The sequence below is a fragment of the Amphiura filiformis genome, chromosome 8 (assembly GCF_039555335.1).
Source record: "Amphiura filiformis chromosome 8, Afil_fr2py, whole genome shotgun sequence".
Taxonomy (NCBI): Eukaryota; Metazoa; Echinodermata; class Ophiuroidea; order Amphilepidida; family Amphiuridae; genus Amphiura; species Amphiura filiformis.
Genome location: NC_092635.1, coordinates 2865474 through 2888466, shown reverse-complemented (window position 1 = coordinate 2888466; position 22993 = coordinate 2865474). Strand labels below are relative to the sequence as shown.

Below are 22993 nucleotides of genomic sequence, written 5' to 3'. Positions count from 1 at the left end.
TTTAATACAGATAATTCCTTTTATTGTTTGATGAAATATATTTATAAAATTTCCTTTTTGCTTGTTTCAGCTATTCCAGCTGTTTTAATGGCAGTATTAATCACCTAACCCTTGCAAAATAAAGAAATATGATTTAGGATAAATAGCGCCATCTATAGTTTGCATTTAGTTAATAATGAAGCCAATTCTATATACATCAAACAACCGTGGGAAGGGAGCACTTATTAAGTTGAATACAGTACCAGGGAGAGAGAGTACAATATGGCCATTGGGCTACACTTGTTTTGAATCTTCTTATCTTTATCTCATCAACAATGATGTCACTCTGTATGGTACAAACATTGTACATTATTTTCCTTCCAAGAAATTATACTTTTCATAAATATATTTGAAAACTAGAAACAAAGTTTGTCCTGTCAAATCGCGTAGTATTGGTCTAGTGGTTTATGGATGAGATGGACACTGTCATCTTAGAAAGGATTTGTGAAATATGTATCATTTATTTATTTTTGAAGGATACGCATATTTGCACAGAACGTATTAAACTTAACTGGCCATTACTCCTAGCCTTTTCCCATTGGGCAGTGATGACCCTTGTTGTTTAATTTCACTCTTGATATATGGGTTTCAATTACCTAGATATAACTCATCAAATGTTATTTTTATCTCAAGAAGAATTGAAGCATTACATACATTGCTAGGCTTGTTGAGGTAAATTCAAACTGGTCACACAACTAAGAAAAAAATTGACTTACTCAATTTATTTTTTTGCTAGACTTGTTTGTATTCATTTGAATCACATTTCTGTTATATAAATTCACATTTTTCTCCCATGTTGACTGCACTGGTTTTCAGTGAGAGGGATAGAGTTGGTAAAGTATTTATCACTAAATTAGTGTTTCCTCTAAGCTATTTGGTCATATATACGTAAGTATTCAAAACATCAGCGTTTAGAGCTGTACTTTGTAGCCTTAAGTGTGGACGGAGACTCTCCAAATGAGATATATACCCTTAACACATGTTGTAAATTGGTACATTGATCCCATAGAGAAATTCAATATGATACTTGAGGATGGTTTGAGGGCTTGAAAGGTATTCAATAAATGTCAAAGCTGGAGTAGTTATGGTAAAGTCAACTGTGATATTTGGTTGAGAGTAAAAGACAACTATGCTGTTCTTTTTATATTGTGTGAACTTTATGCTAAGAAAATAGGTTCAATGCCAAAATGTGTGATATTTATCCTTTTTAAAGGGTCTCTGTCTTCATTGCATTAATCATGCACACCATATGACTCATCCCTGGATCTACAAGAGAAAAGTAGTGCATCTTCAGTTTATTGCAAATGAAGGGTCAAACTTTTGAGAGAAAAATGGACAGCTTTTAGTTATATTTACAGCTATCAAAGTGTAATACAATAATGATATTAATATTATTCTACTAGTGAATCTGCACTTTTACTATTTGTCCTAGAAGTTGTGTAACTTGTTGGGTTATGCATGTCCAAGCAAACAATTCAAAGTGCTGTGACTTGCTAGCTTCACTAATACAAGTTCTCACTAAGGGAACAAACCAAGAATTCATTTATATCCTATAAATGAAAGTGCTTTTGTTAGGAGGCTGACCCCTCCCTTCCTGTCCCCTTCAGCGTAAGTTTGAAATGTAGAAAATTCCAACCCAAAGGCCAAAAGATCACCTTTGACTGATGTTTTTACAAACCTAATTGAAGTTTTTGACCCCCTCTTAAGGGCTGGGGTATGAACGTTTGGACAGTATTTATTGTGGGACATTAGAGCACATCAGACATATCAAATTGCATTCTGAATACGAAGAATGCCATTCTGATATCAAATAATTTTGATTTTTGAAATTCGCAATTTAATACACATTTTATGGCAAATCATTAAAATTGATAATTTGGATATTTAACAGTACTTGAAGTAAACTTTATAAATCTGATGATTTATTCTTAAAGTGTATGTATAGGTGGGATAAAAAGCCGACGATCAATTGGAAAATTTTGACCTTTCGTATTGAAGATATGGATTTTTTCCCAAAACAACAAAAAAAATTAGGTCTTTTGGGGAAAAAAATCCATATCTTCAATATGAAAGGTCAAATTTTTCAATTGACCGTCGGCTTTTCCTCCCTGCTACATACACTTTAAGAATATATCATTAGATTTATATAATTTACTTCGAGGACTGTTATATATCAAAAATTGTCAAATTTCAAAAATATCAAATTTGTATAATTTGTCATAAAATTTGTATTAAATTGTGATTTTCAAAAATGAAAATTATTTGATATCAGAAAGACATGCTTCGTATTCAGAATGCAATTCGATAGGTCTGATGTGCTCTCATGTCCCACAAAAAATACTGTCGAAACGCAATAAACGCTCATTTTAGATCCCTTAACAAATGGACATGGTTTGTAGGACAACAACAAACTTGGTTCATTCCCTTATGATTGTTGTATAATTGAGGGATTAAGGACATGCCAGTTAGGAAACTGAATCTGTTTATTCTACATGTATATTTGCTGTAAATAAAGCATGATATTATTTTGCATGAATTTTGTGTGGGTGTGCTTTTGCAAACACACACTTCAAAAAACACTTGCCGGACTTGCTGGTGAAAAGATCGCAAATACTGTTGCATAAAAATACATTATAAACAGGGTGTAGGGTCAGTGTGCTTTTTGTGAATAAAACTAGGAGAGTCTTAGGTAGCCTCTAAAATGAATCAAAGGCAATTGCCTTCGATGCATTGGTGCCCTATATTTCTGTCTGTTTTCAAGTCATTGAAAAGCATGTAGGCCTAATTGCCTTGGTGCCCTTTTCAAATTTGTCAAATTGCCTTGAATTGGCTGCCTTTTCATATTCTTAATTTAAGGGCTGTATGACAACTGCAAAAATCAACCTTATATATGCCACACAATATATCAACATTGGACGGAAATCATGAAAGCCATCAATCATTAATATTGGCCAGTATTCCCACATACATGCTAACTTGATATCCAGGACTCAATTTTGATATATTCTAACACAAATACAGTTATCATTCCCTCAGATTAACATTTTCAAACACTTTTGAAGATAACAAAATATGGAGTAAATTGAACTTTTTTGACATGCCTACATTTTTTCCATATTATGAAAGTTTTCCCATGTTGTTAAAGTGAGGACAAATAACATGATAAGGATCTTACCAATTAGGTAGGTAGCGGAATGATGATGGATTGACTTTTAACCAATGAAGAAGAGTGCTTTCCACAGCACAACAAAGTGCTCTTCCTCTTTGGTAAAAATTAGTCGCTCATCGCTACTCAGCAGCTACTCCCATTTACAGAAAATACAGCACTAATTTTTGAGGACTGACCTTTTTAAATCCCATAAGCCTTTGTGAGTTGACTTGAGATGTTGTCATTTGACGTCACACTGACTTGCAATGCGCAGTAACAATGTGCGCATGGATGTGAGGTCAAATGACGACATCTCAGGTCTACTCGGAAAGGCTTATGGGATTTACCGAAAAGTTCAATCAAAAAAGTATTATCCTGTTTTGCCAAATGAAACATAGCTAGAGTGTAATCTTTTAGTTAGAATTAACTGGTAATAAAAGTCAAATTTAATTATTTGGTCAATTTTTGAAAATAAGGAAAAAGATGCATTTAGGTTTTTTTTTTCATATGCTGTGACAATTAAGCCCAAAGAATTGTACAAAGACTAATTTCAGGTTATGTATTTTAATTTTTGGAAAAGACAGTTTTGAATCTCTTTTATAACCAAATGATCAAAATTAACATAAAATATCATCTTAAGCAAACTCACTGTTTATGACCAAACATGTTTTGGCCCTTTTATTTCCCAAAATTGGCAAAATATTAAAATCTCAAGGATTCAGATTTAGCTGTTTCATTTTGCAAAACAGGATAATATTTTTTGTAATCTAAAAAATAAGTGCTGTATTTTGTCTGAATCTGTAGTTCAAATTCACCTTAACACACATTTAACACCATAATTAAAGTTGCCACCCATTTGAGCAAGGCGACTATATTGATTTTGATGCTACTTTTATTAACCATTGTTTTTATCTTTGCCTCTATCAGGGATGTAAGACGGAGCAGCGATCCGACGAGTCCTCCTCCACAGAAGCCAAGACCACAGCCAAGGCCTCAGCCAAGACCTCGTAGAGTGCCACCACAAACAGACAACAGATAGTAAGACTAGTGTTAGCAGTAAATTTGTTGTCATATCCTATAATGCTGCAGATGGATAAAAAGATTGTTATCATACCAATGTATCGAGTTCACAAAACACAATAAGTTCAACTGTCCTAGTTCCATAAAGCCCTAAGACAACAACACTACAGACAGCAGATAACAATGTTTCGACAGCAAAAACAGGATAAGGATATGTTAAATGAACATGACATCCAAGTAATTGAGCTTGCTACATGTATATTATTAAGTGTGTTTAGACGGTAACCTACTTGAAAGCCCGGTGTTATCACTTAACATTGATTATGTGTAGCCTACGCATGATCGTTCCCAATTTCGAGAAAAAAGGGGTTATTTTTAAACTATGTTCGCGAACATTTAAAAAAAAGTGTTGTTTTTGACGACGGTGTACTCGAAATTAAAAAATAGGGTATATTTTTGTGAATCTGAGAACGTTGAAATCCCCAGAAATCATAACATTTTTTGCTCAATTTACTCCCGGATTTCAAGTTTTGTGAAACTTTTGTGCCTTCCTAATATTCAGCAACTCACTCAGTTTTTTCTGGCATTTGTTTACACCGATTACATCACTAGAGACTTCCCAGTTTGGCCACTGTGTTCTTTGGTGTGTGTTCTTGAAATGTTAAAAAAGGGGTGCTTTTGTAAAAGTGTACTTGAAATGCCAAAAATAGGGGTAATTTTCAAGGCTAATTTGTACCCGTTTTTGTAAAATAGGGGTAACAAATGTTCTTGAAACCGCGCAAATAGGGGGGTATTTTTTACTTTGGGAACGATCATGCGTTACGCCTTTGCATAGGCAGTGACAACACCGGGTTTGAAAGTAACTTACTTTCGACCCAGCAACTAAATATGCTACTTACAAGTGTGTGTTCATTAGGACTTTCTTGAAAGCCAACTCACATGTAAGCGTGTCCTTTACTGGTAAATTATGCACAATCACAAAATAGGATTGGATCATCCAGTCCTGTAGTGGTCAATATAAGGTCATGCTTATTTTTGCGAGTTACTTTCGTATCTTGTTCACAGGGGGGCTTAATTTTGAAAGTAGATCGTTACATGTAAAATATCTTAGGCACCAGAAACAAACGTGTTCGATCTTTGGATCGATCGTCGATGCGCTGCTTCAATGCTTGTTATTAATGAACTATTAATCAATCAGATTTAATGCTAGATATATATTGGTCAATATCCCAGGATGCACAAATTACTATTTTATCACAATTAACAATAGTAAATTGATCGATTTAATAAATAATAAGGATTGACCAAGCATTGATGGTCGATCGAAAGATCAAATTAATTTGTTTCTATTGCCTTAAATGTAAAATCGTCGAAAAAAACTTGCATTTAAGTGCGTTTACAAAGTCACTACAGTTAAGTTTACTTATGTATGTAGTTACTGTTGACTTGGGACCATCTGAACAAGCCAATTATGTAGCAAGCTATCTTTAATAACTTGCAATATCTGGGTCATTAATCATTATAGCATCATATACCATGTTCTTGTTAAAAAGTATCCATAGCATATCACCCGTTGCTGCCTGTAAGCATAAGATAATCATGCCTTATAAGTGAAGGTATATTTCTAGTAATTCTATAGCTCACCATCTTTATGTTACATTGTACAAGGTCATCTTCTGTACTTCATTCCCCATCAGGGCCATACTGCCCCTAGCTTTTTGACCCAACTACCCAATTAGGAGCTTCAAGGAGAGGGAAGCTATTGCCAATAGGTTATTAATATGCACATCTTTTTGATAGTACAACAATCTGCAATATATTCCACTTGGTATATTTTTTAAAACCACAAGATAATTGCAGCTACTGACTTAAGATGTGAGGAACAGACCATTTGAGAATATCCTCAAACCTTTAGTAACCCTATGTATACGTCATGTCAATGTCACACCGATGTGGACATCGTTACTGTGCAGCTCACTGTGTACAGTAACAATGGTCGCTAATCATTACGTTTCACTACCTGAAGAGAATTGATCAAAAACTGAATTCTCACCTGTGGTTAGTATCTGTCAATGAATTGACCACATCACCATGCTGTCTTTATAGCTAGAGGCAGTATTTTTTATGGCACAGATGGATCAATGAGTTACATAAAAATGACCTTGTGTGGTATTTAGTTCCCAGAAAGTGAGTTTTGCCTGAGGCAATTTGTGGTTAAATGTTGATTCCTCACTATAAGAGTTATTACCGTCGATTTGGTTGAAAAAGGAGGTGAGGCATGATCAATTCTGTTCAGACAATGAAACCTAATGTGATGTGCGCATCAGCATGACATATGTAGGGTATGGCAAAGTCTCTCTGGATTTTCTGAAATGGTCTATTGACTTGATGGTTTATCTCAGCCAAAAACCCTATGCAAGGTTCTTATTATTGGCACGTTAATGAGGATGTGAAATGTGTGATAACATCCCAGATATTAACATAGTGATTGAATATGTGTACATTATAATTGTTCATGCACATAACACCCCGGGCATAACACAAATATTGAAAAAGTGAAAACATTTTTTAGTGAAAAACAAGTAGGTATTCTTTTTGCTAATTGAAAATGTTACATGTTAACTCCACTGGCAACTCTCCATAGTGAAATTGCTAGGTATAGAATCACAAAAATGTTGAGGGCTCAGTGTACAAAGCCCCTATTTGCAATAGCTGCCCTATAGACATTATTTCTGTATAGTATATTGTACATGTAACACCTGGCAGCTATTGCAGATGGGGCCTCCAATATCTGTGCTTTCACTAACCCCTTGGATTTGGCTGGTCAAGGCTACTTGACTGCAGAATTCAATGATGGTCACTGGCTTTCATTTCCCCATGTTGTGACACATGTATAAGCTTACTACAAATCTCTGGGATTAGTGGGCATTGGAAACAAGGTTATCCCTAGTGATATGCATCTGAGATGAGATGAAAAACTATTGATGGAATTGAAATGTGTTCTTCTCAAAGCTTTGGCAGTGTCCTTTACAATAGCTGATTGATTTGTTTTGACCACTTGAAAGAAAGCAAGAGACAATAATTGCAAGGAGATAAGCTTCTAAATCCAGATTTCATTATGGTATATTTGCACATTTATATTCCAGAAGTTCATCGAAATCATATCCTCATGTAAAAATACTTCATATAAAATACCTCATATAAAATCAGTTTCATCAATCAATTAATTATCATAAAAACTTTTGATATTTTGTTATTATACTTTTTAATTATATATGTATGTGACATCTGCTAAAAATGGATCTTGTCTGCATCTTAATTTTTCGAGCATCCAAGGGAATCAAACAACATGGTACAGTTGGCGGGACAGTTGGATTATGTGACACTACCTGTATTCAGATCAAAGGGGACAAAAAAACTCACAACATGGGGGACAGACCTTTCAAGAAGGGTTGGGCGGTTATTTTTAGCAAATGACTCTAAAAATCACAATAATCTGTGAAGTAATTACTATTTTTGGCAGTTTTTCCATGGTTTTGCAAAAAAATTTGTCAGTGAATGTAAATCTTACTTTTCTAAAACTGAAGTCAAAAAAGTCAAATTCAGTCCACTTTTGGCCAAAAATGGCTGATTTGCAACAGCAAATTAAAAAAAAAATCTCAAAAACAAATTCTGCGTCAGTTGGGCTTGTAGAACAGGGTTTTTTTGTTGCCTTATTGAAAAAGTTTTATCTCTCAGAATTCTGAAAATAACAATTAGGATAAAACAACAAGGATAAAATGATCAAATGTGGTTCCTGAGATGCCAGATGGTGTGTGTTACACACCAGTTAATTCATATACCCCCTGGCCCAATGACATGATCTTATTCTTCCACACAGGGTGTTCAAATTAAGTCACCCATTCAGGTAACTCCAATTGAAACTCACACTACTAGTGTGGAAGAATGTCTTCCACAGGGGATCCTGGATATCAACTGGAATAACTCAATCAAATAAGAAACAATAAGTACAAAACTTAACAGATGTACCTATAAGATTTACATATTTATGACATCCTCAACAAGGAAAAACATTTTATGAGTGCAAACTTTCCACAGGGCATTCGTTTTAATTTAAAATCTCATTAAAATGGTATTAAAATTGTCAAAATATGGGATGAATTATAGCTACATCATTTTATTATCCAAGAAAGTGTATGTATCCATTTGTAATGGGAAATAAGAACAGGGACTAACTTGATCTTGTGCATTAGATTTGTAAAAAGACTTTTGAATCAAGTATTTATGCCATTTAATGGTGTTCAGACATAGTAGATTTTATTATTGATATCAGCAGTTAATTTGGTACAAAGTACGTAATGTTAAATATGAATGTCAAGTCGTATCAGGCATTAGCAGGAACATTATTTATGAAAAAATCAGAATGATATATTCTCGTAGACAATGTTTCTTTTAATGTCAAAAATATATGTAAAAATTGTTGAATGATTTACTTTTCCAGGAAATATTTGAAAAGAATCTGACATAGATGCTATATTTTATCGTAGTATAGTTTAACTAAGTGTATGGCAAATATAGAAATAATGGATACATATTTATTTTCAATATGAATACCTTATTGTTTATAATAAACGCCCTTGGGCATTGCATTTTTCCAAAAGGGGGGCGTTTATTGGAAGTGAATTGTCAATGAAAAAAACTTAAAAATCAGGTTCAATTTCCCGATGGTGCTCCTGTAGAAAGGAGGGATTTACGACTACACTAATGCCATTCCATGGCGTTGCCCACAGTAATCGAGTGGTTCGTGGTAAATACAACAAAATTACACCTGTAAGTGCATCCTCAAGCAAGAATCTGGTGAAATTCTACCATAATTAGGCAATGAAATAGGTGGAAGTTTGAGTCATAATAGGATTTGTCCATGCAATTTAGCGATTGTCACTGCATGACTAATGAAAGTTTTAAGCTTACTTACACGATATGACATGGAAATTTTTGCATTTTTGTCAATTTCTCACGGAAATATTGGAGGGGGCGTTTATTAGAGGGGGAGGCGTTTATTACAAACAATACGGTTATCATACTTATTTTCAACAAAACAGATGACGTAGAACTGTTTATCAACAACAAAGTTAAAATGTCAAGCTCTTGACAATGTTGATTGCTAAATTGTCCAATCGCTAGTCACCTTTAACAACAGATATATAGAACAGATCATTAACAAGGAGGAGGGAGGTGGATGAAGAGGTTAATACCAAACAAGTCAATTCCAACTATCACCTGGCTGCGACTATCACTCAATACCTCTGGGATTGGCCAGAACTGCATTTTATGAAATAATAATCATCCATTTGTTTTTCATTTTGTTCCAACTTGCTTATGGAATCTGTTAAACGCTGAATAACAATCAATCTAGTATTGACTTACTGACGTCTTTGGGATGGTCGAGTGTCCCTGGAGACGTCTGATTACCAATGTATGGGAATGCTGAGTATTTGGAAATGTCTTAATACACGTGTGTAAGCATGTAGAAGTGTTAAGATATTCATATTTTGTCTGGTAATTCTTCAGCTTCAGACTGATATATACAGGAGGTATTATTTTAGTGGGGAGGAAATAAAATATACATTTTAAAGAGCAACTGACTTTTTTCCACTGACTGCTTTTAAAGAGTATAGCAGACTTCAAATAAGAAAGGAGACGTAATCGTAATGTAAGCATGGTATTGGAGCCATTGGAGGGTGTCAAATGTACAGTGTTTGTGATAATAGATATATTCCAAAGGTCTTCATCCACTTTTGTCCTTTTGGCTTTCTCAAGACGGTAAGGTCCGTGTGTGATACAAGCATAACCAAAGGTGGTGTATCTGTAGGGCACAGATCACATTGTGCACTACAGATGCACTGCCTTTGATCGCATGTGTAAATTACACACTACCATCTCAAGGAAATCAAATGGACTGTAGCCCTTTAGGTTCGCAATTGCCCTAAGGTCGCAAATTTGCAAGTATCCCTAAACCTCGCCCTAACACTAGGAAACACTTTATTTTTCTGACTGGTACAGTTGTTTGTGATCCAATACACCCTATTCAAAGGGAAGTGAACAGTGTTTGAAGTTCATAGATGAAATATATCCTACAAAGGTAAACATTTCCAATGGGTGTTTAAAGAGTCTAAGTAATCTATAGATGAGTTGACCTCAATGTTTATCAACAAAGGCAAGGGACTGGTATATCAATATGCTTGAGTGAACCCCATGCAACCACTACACTGTTCAATAGCCTTATTGTGATGTGGCGGGAGTTTTAAAAACACGAGCCCTGTACAAAATGTGATGCGCGCACATACTGCCAGGCAAAAAAAAACAATGGAAATTGTTATGATGCATGCGGAAGTCAACTCATCAATAGAGGAATCTAGTTGTGATGACCTACTTATTGACACCCATCTCAAAATAATAAATTTTTCATGAAATGTCAGTATTCATCAAACCTCAATTCCAGAAATTGGCCTATATTACATTATTCATGAATATAATATAAAATTTAGATGGGCAATTAACAGCAGCACACTCTCTGAAAGATGTTAACGATTTGGTGAGATGTTTAATGATTATGGAAATATAATTGGTTCATGGATTATGCATCATCAAAAGCAGAAAATGAATGATTACCAAATCAACAATTGTAAACAGTTTTCAATATTTATGGCCCAATCTCTTCTGGTATGTAATACTTCTAACAGATTTCTGTACAACAAAAGTAGAAGATTCTATTTTACTTATTATATTTTAATAGCGCTAAGATTTTATTTATTGAAAATAAATAATTGATGAAAGTGGTATAGACTATTTGTCTGAGGTATTTTAAGGTAACTAACATAATAAAATCACTTATGTGTTAAAACGTAATAGGACATATGACATGACAAAACATGAAGTACCATTAAGATTTACCAAGTTTTGTTTAATTTAGGTTAAAATACCTTTTAATATGATGACATAGAGAGATTTTGTATTTTTATATGCAAATTTGTCTGTTTGAGAAGGCTACTTGATACGGTTTAAAAGCACAGCTAAACATAATTATACTCTTTTGAGGATGAACATCGAAAACGATAATAGCGCTGAGATTTTATTTATTGAAAATAAATAATTGATGAAAGTGGTATAGACTTTATGTCTGAGGTATTTTTAAGGTAACATAATATAATCACTTTTGTGTTAAAACGCAATAGGACATATGACATTACAAAACATGAAGTACCAGTAAGATTTACCAAGTTTTGTTTAATTTAGGTTAAAATACCTTTTAATATCATGACATGGAGAGATTTTGTATTTTTATACTGAGCAAATTTGTCTGTTTGAGAAGTCTCCATGATACGGTTTAAAAACACAGCTAGACATAGACTCTTCTGAGGATGAAGAATCTTGAACATTGAAAATGATATTTTTGAAATATCAGATAACTGAGATTCAAAGCAATTAAGTGAAGTTGAAAGTGGCCTTTGAACAGTTAAATTTGAGATACAGTGTAGTGTTCTGTTCAATAAGTTGAAAGTGGCCTATTTTGGGAAGGCTTTACTTGAACGGCTAAATTTGAGATAGGATTCTGCTGAGTAGGTTGAAAGTAGCCTTTATTGGGAAGGCTTTCTTTGAACAGCTAAAATTTGAGATAGTATTCTGCTCAAGATAAAGCATATTGTCTTTTAAAAAGGAAGTATGCACATATTCAAAGCAGAGCTTTCTATCATCAGCTTATGTTTTAGGTTAGTGAAGGATTGAAATTGAATTGGAATATACATGATCTATGCAATAAACTCATACTTTTGTTTTGTACATTTATTAATTAAAGTTTGGTAGTACGTAAAAAGATTACTTATTTTTGTTATTTACGCAGACTCACCTTACACAGTGTTCAAGAAGTATTACTTTTAAATTGTGAGTAATAATTGTAGAAATAAAATGATAAAAGTGTACATAATTAAATTGCACAAAGTAAATTAAGTTGTGAGCAAATTGAGGATACTAGTTCTAAAGGGGGTTAAGTCACAAAATCATGAAAATGGGGCTAGTGTCAGTTTCTGCTACAAGGGGATTATCTAGGCAACTTTCATAGTAAAATAATGTTGAACATTGAAACTCCATGGACATAAATACCTTTTTGCATTGAAATTACATGGATATAAAAACTTTCTTTACCATTTATGTTGAAATGCATTCAGTGTGACTTAATCCCTTTTAGAATTAACATCCTCAATTGCTAACATGAAATGTGAAAATATTGAAATAGCAATGATTATGACTGTGTAAATCGCAACTCAATCTTGATCACCGTATTCATTCTAATTAGCCCTTGAGGCTCAGGTGCTAAAGTCACTTTCAGAAGGCGCTTATTAAAGCAATGAAATTTAAGTCAAAATTTGGAATTTATACACATAAACTGTACAAGTACAAGTAAAGTAGGTAATGGGGATATGCATCCTGCACAAGAACACTGACACTAATTAATAAGAAAGAAAGAACAGTTTACCAACCCAAAGTGTTACAATTAAACAAGACAACAAATAACCACAAATCCCGACCGGCACACAACCCAACTTAAAAAAAAAGCAAGGGAATGTGCCGGCATGGGATTCAAACCCACGACCTTCCAATCACTAGATGGACGCTCTATCCATTAGGCTACGAGGCTAATATGAGCAGTCGAGGTATACAACACACACCAGAAACAAATATTACGCAAACACACAAGTACAGGAGATCATTAGGCGACGAAAAAAAGAAACCCTGTTCTACGGGCGGATGGACCTTTCAAGTAGGGTCGGTCGGTCTGCCTTTTTTTTCTTTTTGAAATAACCCAAAAAAATCAACATAATCTCTATAATTTGCAATTTGAGAAAATAGAAAATACAAAAAAAAATTGTTCATGAAATTTCTGAAATTTGGGTCGGCATTCATATATAGATCATTTGTACAGGAATTTTTTCCCCCAATTTGTTCAAAATCTGGGTTGGTCGAGCCCGTAGAACATGGTTTTCTTTTTTCGTCGCCTTACTGATGGGTTATTGTTTCCCCAGCATAATGCAAGTAAAGTAGGTAATGCATAGTATTTAGAATTCAACTAGAAATAATAGTTGAGCTAGTAAAAATCACTGAAGTGTTTTTTATGTAAGTTATTTTTATGCTTATTGTCAATCTTTAATTCTGATTTATATTTCAAATGTGCTTTGTTTCTGTGAAATTGATAAAGCTAGCATAAATCAGGGCATATAAGATCATGATGTGAATCAATCTTGCTTGATATGTTTTCTGGATAATTCTGCACAGGAAAGCAATAGGCCTAAGTCTTTTTGAAATATGGCGGGCACAAAAGGAGAGGGCATATTTTGAAGTGATTAGTCTTTTGTATGCTTCTCAGCTGACAAAAGATTACACAATTGACACAATTCCTGTAGTTGTCACCAGACCCCGGGCACCAGACACTAGCCAATCCTGTCTAAAAGTGGGTTTTCTTATTTCTAAAGATTGGTTGCGCATTCATGAGATGCTAATTTCTATTGTGTTAATATCTGTTGTGACGAACACGCATCTATTCAATTCTCTCTCACTTCACTGGACATGATGTATAGAAATGATAGCCATCAAGGTCACGTCACTGAAGTCATAAAAAGATTATGTGTTTGTATTGTTCTCAGTAAAAACCCAGGTTGTCTACCTACCGCTCTAGCTGAAATACAGCAAGATAATGTAAGATAATAAAATGTAAACCTGTATATTAGATAGAATATCTCGAGCTAGTTGTCACTAACATTGGCTTTCCTCAACGCAAATTAGAGTTTATTGACTTTGGTTTGCTTCAAGTTTGGTAGTGGCGTCATGTTTTTTTTGCAGTTGCATTGCAGGCGTGTCAACAAATGGCCCTTGTACTCATGCATCTACGCTCTGTGTGATTAACTTTATGTGAGTGATTCAATATTGTGGCCAGCGTAAACTTGAGGTGAATAAATTTATAGTTATTTATCTGCAAATCTAGAAATTCAAAAAAATACCTTTGTAGTTTTACAGTGTTTCTATTTTTGAAATTGAATACTTCATCTTACCAAGAAAATTACGTTGTATCTTTGAGTCTGAAACTTGCCTAATCATGTATTATTGTATGTACTTATACTGTGATATGATTATCATCATTTGGAAGCAAAAATGAAAACTAGGATCTTAAAAGAACTCTCATTTGCCATGACACAGTTCTTGAACCCCAATATGCTTGTATACTCATATAAAAAAGACAGGAGAAGATTGAGGTTATTGAACTATGTCATCGGAGATGAGACTGTTTTAGCTTAAAAGGGGCTCTGCGATTTCATAAAACTTACGCCCTCCAGCTTTTAACATAATCAGTATCTGAAATAGGTTAGTATAAATCGGCGTCTTTCATGAAAATATGTCTTCTGTTATTTTTTATAGATTCTTATCTCTAAATTACTGCTCAGTAGATTTTCTGAGAATTCAATCTTTCAAAATAAGGCTAAATTCTCTCATTTGATTTTCTCTCAAAATCTCTCGGAGCCCCTGATAGTATTTGAGAAGAATAAATTTGTTGATCTCGTTCATTGTCAAGCAGTAACATAGTGGTTACCATGGTTACTACAGTAACAAAATTGTGAAATGAAAGAAAAAATATTCTATATATTTAAAATACTTGTATCATGTAAATTGTATCATGTTGTAATTTTGACACCTAACCATATATTTCCTTGAGTTTTATTTTGAAGAAAATGTATATTCTAATAAATATATAAATGTACCATAGCTGTAACAGAATTAAAAGGAATTAATGTCTTTTGATGTTACTGAGATTTTATGAATAAAGCATGATGGAATACAAATGCATACAAGAAATATGGACTTGTTATTTATGTGAGGCAATAATAAATTACATAAATGAGACTGATATCCAATGGCAATTAGAACATTGAAGTCTTGTACCATATCATCATCCATATATGATATAGCAAGGCAGAAGGCTGAAAACACCATTGACTGTCAAATATCAAAAATATCGATTTTTATTAATTGACCATCGAGAATTTCAGAAATTATTTGATATCAGAAGAAATACACAATTAACACACTGTTTTATAATTAAATGAAATGAATTATTTAATGGAAAGTACAGTGTGCTTGGACAAATTTTCTTGCATATAAAACAATACAAATTAAGGACAACTGAAATTGGAATCGTATTACGACGGGTTATGGCAGTTATTTTTGTTCTTGTTGATAATCTCAGTGTTTCACTTAATCGGAGGTAAAATCAGATATTTCAAAACGTTCCAGAGGTGCCTCTAAAGCAATGTCCAGTTCATATTAATGCCCAACAAAGTCCACTGTAGATATATCCTTTGCGATGGTGACAAATACAACGTTCACTATTCACTCCTTTCTTCAGGAACAGTTTGTATAATCTGTTCCACATGTCAGTCACGTGTAAAGTAGAACTCAGCTTGTTCGAAGAAGATTCAAGGTCAAATGCCAACCGTTTTTCGCTCAGTGATGAGTATTAAAATTCAACTTTAGTGCAGAGAGGACCATAAAAAAGTAAATACCCCCCTTAAATAATGACCATTATTCGAAAACGGGCGATTCTATTACAAATCTGTAAAATGCGTTGGAAGCAGAATTTATTTCTGCGCATTTTGACACCTCATTTGTAGCAATTGACTAAATATTGACGTCACAGCGTACATTTAAGTCAATGTAACCCAAGATTTAAAAGTTGCAGTAAATTATATTGATTTTGTATTCAGTATAATGGAATGAAATCTGTGTAATGATATCTGAGTGTTTTTGTATTGTATGTAAGTGCAACTTTCAAATCTGGACCTCACTACATTAAATTGACCGGTGTTTTATTGTTTTTGGGCTATCGTATCAAAAGAGTTGTCAAAATGCGCAGAAATAAATTCTGCTTCCAAAGCATTTTACAGATTTGTAATACAATTCCCTCTCGCCAGTGTCTCCTTCTCCCCCCTCCCCTCCCTCTATATTCGATATATCCTCTCCCCTATACACTATTCCACTCCACTCTCGAGCTCTCCTGTCCCCTCCTTCCTCTCTATTTCCAATGCTCTCTCCCATTTGTTTCTCTTTCTCTCTCCCCTTACCTCCCACACACTCGAGTATTAAATAACTTGAATAAAAGTCAAATAGCATATAGGCCTATTGGAAGTCATTTAATAGTTTTCTATCGATCCTCCTGCATGCGATAAGCTCATGAATAGATATTATTTATATCACTCGAGTCACCCCTTTTGTAATTTCGAGAGCAAATATTTCGATGGTTTATACTTTTTCACAAGGATTTAAACCTAGACTTATTTGATTTTCTAAACCACGCTTTTAAGTGGCATGCTCGATTTCTCTGTTCGTGAATATTACTTAGTTCAGGTAACTTCAAACCAAGCGATTATGCATTCACACGATTATGTAACAAACTGAAATAAAAACCGAAACTCCTTGCTACCAGTTTTAAGTCTAACAAAGGGTACAAACAAAGATATCGATAATGACGCCAGTCAAGAGCTTAGGCAGGATAATAGGAAACCACGTGACCAAAACCAATACTGAAACTCAATATTTGAAACGACCGAGTGGACCTTCTTAAAATAAAATAAATCGGCATTCGTGACCGAGTCTTTGAGAAACGAATATATAATCAAGAGGTTACTCTACTTGTGTGTAAACGTAGGCTGATTTGATTATATATTAATTAAATAATTTAACTTTGTTTATAGCCTTATCTAGAAAGTTGCCAAAACAGTGATTTACAATGTAGTAGCCCAATGGGCTACTTCTGAAGATGTTGAAGATCAAAATGGACCACAACTTGAGGAGTTAGGAGTAGAACCCCTGTGTTATTTATTATATTCTTTCATTTTGTCTCTTGAATTTGACACCACGGGGGGGGGGGGGGTCATACCTTTTCGATATTGTCAATTTCAGACCAAAAGGTTAGTCAGTTACTTACGAATCACACATGATTGCAATGAATCTGACCAATACTAAGGTGCGCTGCAACTTCCTTGATGTGGTGAATTTTTATTGCCTTGCCATGTTTCATGTGATCATGCGATCAATGTTTGCCAAATTGTATCACACCACACTGTGGAGTCTGAATGCAGCTTAAGTTTATATTTGCCAGATCATGATCATAACAAATACAAAGAAATTAGCTCTAAAAGTCACACATATCTTAATTATTACAAAGTCATTTATTGCCTTGAAACCTTCAATACAAGAAATAAAGTGAATAAAGAAAGTACCATTTATATATTTAGGGAAAATCAACCCAAATCATCATTTAAACATGAAATGGAAAAGGAAAGCAGTCCGTAGGAAAAAGTGAATGGATTAGTGTAAAGAAAACTCTTTAAAAAGAAACACCATTTATACGGTAATAGGAGCATTGACCAGCAACATACTCATAAATGGAAACAGTATCATTTGATATAATGGAACAGAGAACCATTTATACACAGAAAAAGAAGACCATTTAATAATGAAAGGAAATGAGAAGTATCATGCAAGGAACAAGTTTTAATTTTAATGTGTTTGTAGCGTGACATAGGGTGGATAAAGTGCCTGGAAGAGGATTAGAGAGGCCCTCGGGAGTTACAAGATGTAAGCGAGAGAGGATGCCGAGAGTGGACACTTATGGGAATACAACATTGTTTTCCTGATAATTGGAAAGTTTCAATCTCACATGATGTGAAGTCCCTGGCTGGTTTGTTGTCCACATGCCCTGCGCACCTTACAGGTATCATTCACTCTGTAAATTGCTATAATACCACAGGATGTTTGTACAGTGTTTTGTAAGGGTAAGGACAGGAAATCCACACACTGTATTAAAGCTGATTTTCGAGAGTGTTTTCTTTTCAAAATATTGGCACTGCCAAGTGTAATGTGACTTTATCACGAAATCTGTCACACACTGCCACAATTACAGTTTATACAGTATTCACAGGAGATATCAACCTTAGTCCTGGACTAAATTGGAGCTTATCCAACTAGTTAGTTCAGGAAACATAACATGATCATTTGGTCAACCTTCTAGTAAATGGCTGAAAGTAAGCAAACACACTACCCGATTCTGTCACGTAAGCCACAAAGAAGTACAGAGAGATACATTGATACAATTCCCTGTGGAACACAAAATAGAAGCCATCAAGAGCTTTTAACTTTCTCCATGCGACTGCAGATGACAATTTATAAATTTTGTTTTGAAAATTCAAATATTTCAAAAATGGAAATTTCATGACAATATTTAAAAAATATGAAAAAAATGAAAAATGCTTTAAAATAAGTACAAAGAAGCCTAGTATTGTTTCAGTGGTTCTTAAGATAGCTCTTGATATTTTGAGAAAATATCTCAAAACTTTTTATGTTAAATCCAATGGCGAGCACGTTGATATCCAGGTTAGGGATATTATTTTTTGCACCGAGGTTCCTGTTTTTATTTGGCACAGACATTTGTTGATACACATATTTCCTTGCCCTCATTTTTATAATAACTATAAGAGTGACCAAAGACTGTACATATTTTTTGTTTTGTTTTTATCTGGCACTACTCAGACATTTGTTGATAACAAATATTCCAGTTCAAAATGAGTCTCTATGGAACATGCCTGGGGATATTTTGCAATATGGTCCATTGGATGTTTCATCATTTATATCATGGACCCTGTTCACATTAGAAAATTTCTTCATTCGATGAAGATAAGTTAATCTTGATTAACTACAGCCTGTCTCAAAAAAAATTGTGCAAGTGAAAAGCGCCCTCTTTGGTAATTAGAAAATACCGTTGTGACATAATTTATTTGTTGTGGCTTACATCAACGTCACGGGCGCAGTCTTAGCTCTCAAATGCCGTTTGTTCTGTTCAATTTGCTCGTTCCAATTTCGAGATATGTTTATTTAACAACGAAAGGGTAAAATCACAATTGTGCCACTTTTACTAGGGAAGAGAGCTGTACAATGTAAAGCAATGATAGCTGATTATTTTGTTTAATATCTCTCCCAACAAGTAATACGCGTTCATTAACCTATAACATGTATAAGTGCGCAATATTTGTTTGTCTTTTAACATGTCTTAAGTGACTAAGAGAACAGTATTTACCATGATAAAATCATTGACATGCACATGCAGAACAGCAGAATGTGAAATCCATTTTTACAGCAGAATGTGAAATATTTATTTATCTTTTAATCTCTTTTAAGTGGAAAAAGAGAATCATCATTCCTGCATCATGATAAAACAGTCAAAACAGTCAAAAAAATTTTGTATTGTGTAATTGATGCATTCTTTTGATTTCACGAAGGAACTCTTTATAAACTTGATGCTATCACTGTTACATGTAAAGCCCTCTTCCCTAGTAAAAGTGGCACAATTGTGAGTTTACCCTTTCGTCTTTAAGTAAACATATCTCGAGATTAAAACAAGCAAATTGAACAGAACAAACGGTATTTGAGAGCTAAGATTACACCCTTGACGTTGATGTCAGCATTATTTCACAACTGTATTTTCTAATTGCCAGAGAGGGCGCTTTTCACTTGCACAATTTTTTTGAGACAGGCTGTAATTAAGCATGGGTACACATTATGCTGAACAAAGACCAACCGAAGACATTGCACTGTACACATTTCATGAAAATTATTGTTTAAGGCATCAAAATTCATCAAACTTGTTTAAGGGGTTCACATTTAGACAAAAACTTGTTTAGGGAGTCAAATTTTGTGGGAGAAACCTTTCCAAATATTAAGTTTTTTCTAAATATCTCAAAAACAGTTTTAATGGAGTTGGGCCCTTCTTCCACTCAGGTATTGAAATGAAGTAGACTGTATTTAGATTTAGGACACCTAAATGAATCTGTTGCTACTATTTGTTATTATTCACGGTTGCTTGATGTGATCATTTATTAATTTTTCTAACAAAAAACATTATATAATGTTCAATTCTACATTTGTGTGCAAATTGCGGGCACTATTTACATATATTTTTAATTTAAATTCGCCAAACAATATGATTTATTCCTTACATTTCATGATAAAGTTTTCTTGAAAATGTCCTTGCCATTTGTACCATATTACCATTATACAAGTGTCTACCCCATGTAAAGATGCAAACAAGATTTATGATAAATAGCACCATTATTGTTCAATTTTAATTAAAAAATCATGACACAGTTTTACATTACCTCAAACAACCGTGTATAAACATCAATGACCAGCTCATGAGACCTACTTCAATCCCAATTGATTCCCTATTTCAAGATGATGAAATGTAACTCTACAACTTGTAATTACATCTCTGTCTTGTAGTATACTAGCAGGGTTGCCAGTAATATACTTGGTGACCACCAAATCAAGGTGGCAACAGGTGGCTTTCAAGGAGCCCAATACCAAGGGAAGGGGTACATGTAACGAATGACCATACAGGGATGTGCCACAAACATGGGTCTCATTTTCGGGTCTCTCGTTTAACAATGGGTCTCTCTCCCAGGTCAATTTTAGTACAAAATTGTGTCATTTTTCAATTTAAAAAAAAAAGCTAGAGCCCAAGCTTTATTAAATGTTGTAAAAGTTTCATGAAACTGTGTTAAATTTGCTCAAAAGTCTAGGATTTGTGTCTTAAAATGGGTCAAACTTTTCTTGGAAAATTGGTATAAATATGGGTCCACTTTCAGATTCTCAGAGGCACATCCCTACAAAAATCAAACTGTAGCACCCCCTGGGCCAATTTCCTTCCAGTGACAGAAAAAAAAAGAGTTCAAACTGTAGCATTTGCGCATTTACCCAGTGAAGAAATCACCCAATATCTATGTGTTTTACTTGGCACTCTCTGTGCCACTCTGCATTTTGTTACCCAAAATAATCTGATTCAGTAACAACCAGCATTTTTCCATTGTAAGGGTTGCGGTGTGGGAGTAGAAGTATTGTAATTACTTTGATGTGTAACCAATCGGGTGCCTCAACATTTTGCTGAATTTCTGGTACAACCATAAACCGTTGCTCCACTGTGTTTCTACTGTGGAAAATGCATGAAAAATCATGAGGTGGTTAACGCTTGTCGGGTGTCCACTTTTTGTGCGCAGTATATACAGCCCAATTGTGCAGTTTAGGAACCTGCTGCAACTCTATATTGTAGTCTTGGTGTAGATTAGTCATCCAGTAAATAACATATAAGGTAAAGTTAAATCGAATTCTGGAAATAAAATTTGCAACTTACATGCGACAGTTGCGTCCGGTAACTCCGAACTTCATCAGGCATCTGATTGGTCACGTGACAAACGACGGGGAAGATCCTGCAAAGCCTGGTCCCACGCGTGCGGCAGTTGAAAGCGGAGTCCCCTTTTTGTTGATGGCTGGCTGCTCCACTCTCTCCCAAATGGCTTCCCTGACACCCCGCTCGAACCACTTTTTCTTCTTTGTCGAGGATCACAACCTCCTCTGGCTTAAAGAAGTGTTCCGTTGTTTTGCAGTGATTGAAAACTGCAGAGTTCTGAGCTTCGCTGGAGCTAGGTCTCCGATGTTGGTTTATCCTAGCCCTGAGAGACTGTTTGGTCTCTCCTACGTAGGCTTCACCACAGTCAGTAGCCGCACAGGTTATGCCATAAACCAAATTACTCTGCTTGTCCTTGGGGGGTTTATCCTTAACATGGACTAATTTCCCCCTGATGATGTTGGTGGGTTTGTAAGACGTTGCGATCCCAAAGGACTTAAGAGTATTCTTGATCCTTTCTGACAAGCCAGATATGTAGGGTATTGTTACCTGGGTACCCGTGCCCGTTTCTGCGTTTTGATTCTGTGTGTGCTCTTTGGTCTTTTTAGCTTTGGTGAAGGCCCAGTTGGGGTAGCCACAGCAACCCAGGGATTTCTGAATGTGATTTTGTTCTCCAGGAAGGTCCTCTTGGTCGCTGATAATGGTATTAGCCCGATGTTGCAGGGATCTGATCACCCCGAGTTTATGTATTAGGGGATGATGAGAGTCAAATTGTAAGTAAAAGTCCGTATGAGTTGGTTCCCTGTAAACCGTGGACTTGAGTGATCCGTCCTCGTGAATGTGAACTTGACAGTCCAAGAAGGCTAGCTTGTTATCAACGCACTCCTCCTGGGTAAACTTGATGTTTGGGTCTACCTCGTTGATGAATTTGTAAACAGCGGCAGCCTCATTCCTATCAATAACAACAAACGTATCATCGACGTAGCGCAGCCACAGTTTAGGAGGGTTTCCCGGATATTTGTCTAGCACGATCTGCTCAAAATTCTCCATGTAGATGTTAACAACAATAGGTGAGACAGCTGAACCCATGGCACAGCCATATTGTTGAATGAAGAATTTGTTGTTATATGAGAAATACGTAGTCTTGAGACAGATGGTTAAGAGTTCAATGATTTGGTCCACCGATAAATTCGTTCGGTCACCTAGAGTCTTGTCCTTGGTGAGATATTCTTTCACCACTTGGTTCGAGCGGGGTGTCAGGGAAGCCATTTGGGAGAGAGTGGAGCAGCCAGCCATCAACAAAAAAGGGGGACTCCGCTTTCAACTGCCGCACGCGTGGGACCAGGCTTTGCAGGATCTTCCCGTCGTTTGTCACGTGACCAATCAGATGCCTGATGAAGTTCGAGTTACCGGACGCAACTGTCGCATGTAAGTTGCAAATTTTATTTCCAGAATTCGATTTAACTTTACCTTATCTATATTGTAGCTTTGCCAAGAGATTTAAG

General features: G+C 35.0%; 1 protein-coding gene across 1 annotated transcript; it reads right to left on the bottom strand.

The window, feature by feature from the left end:
* Positions 1-4110: 4110 nt before the first annotated feature.
* LOC140158422 (uncharacterized) lies at positions 4111-22757 on the bottom strand. Its single transcript, XM_072181512.1, has 3 exons — positions 21590-22757; positions 5107-5164; positions 4111-4270 (listed from the first exon to the last, which is right to left on the bottom strand). The coding sequence occupies exons 1-3, from the start codon at positions 22755-22757 to the stop codon at positions 4111-4113; spliced, it is 1386 nt and encodes a 461-aa protein (XP_072037613.1).
* Positions 22758-22993: the final 236 nt, after the last annotated feature.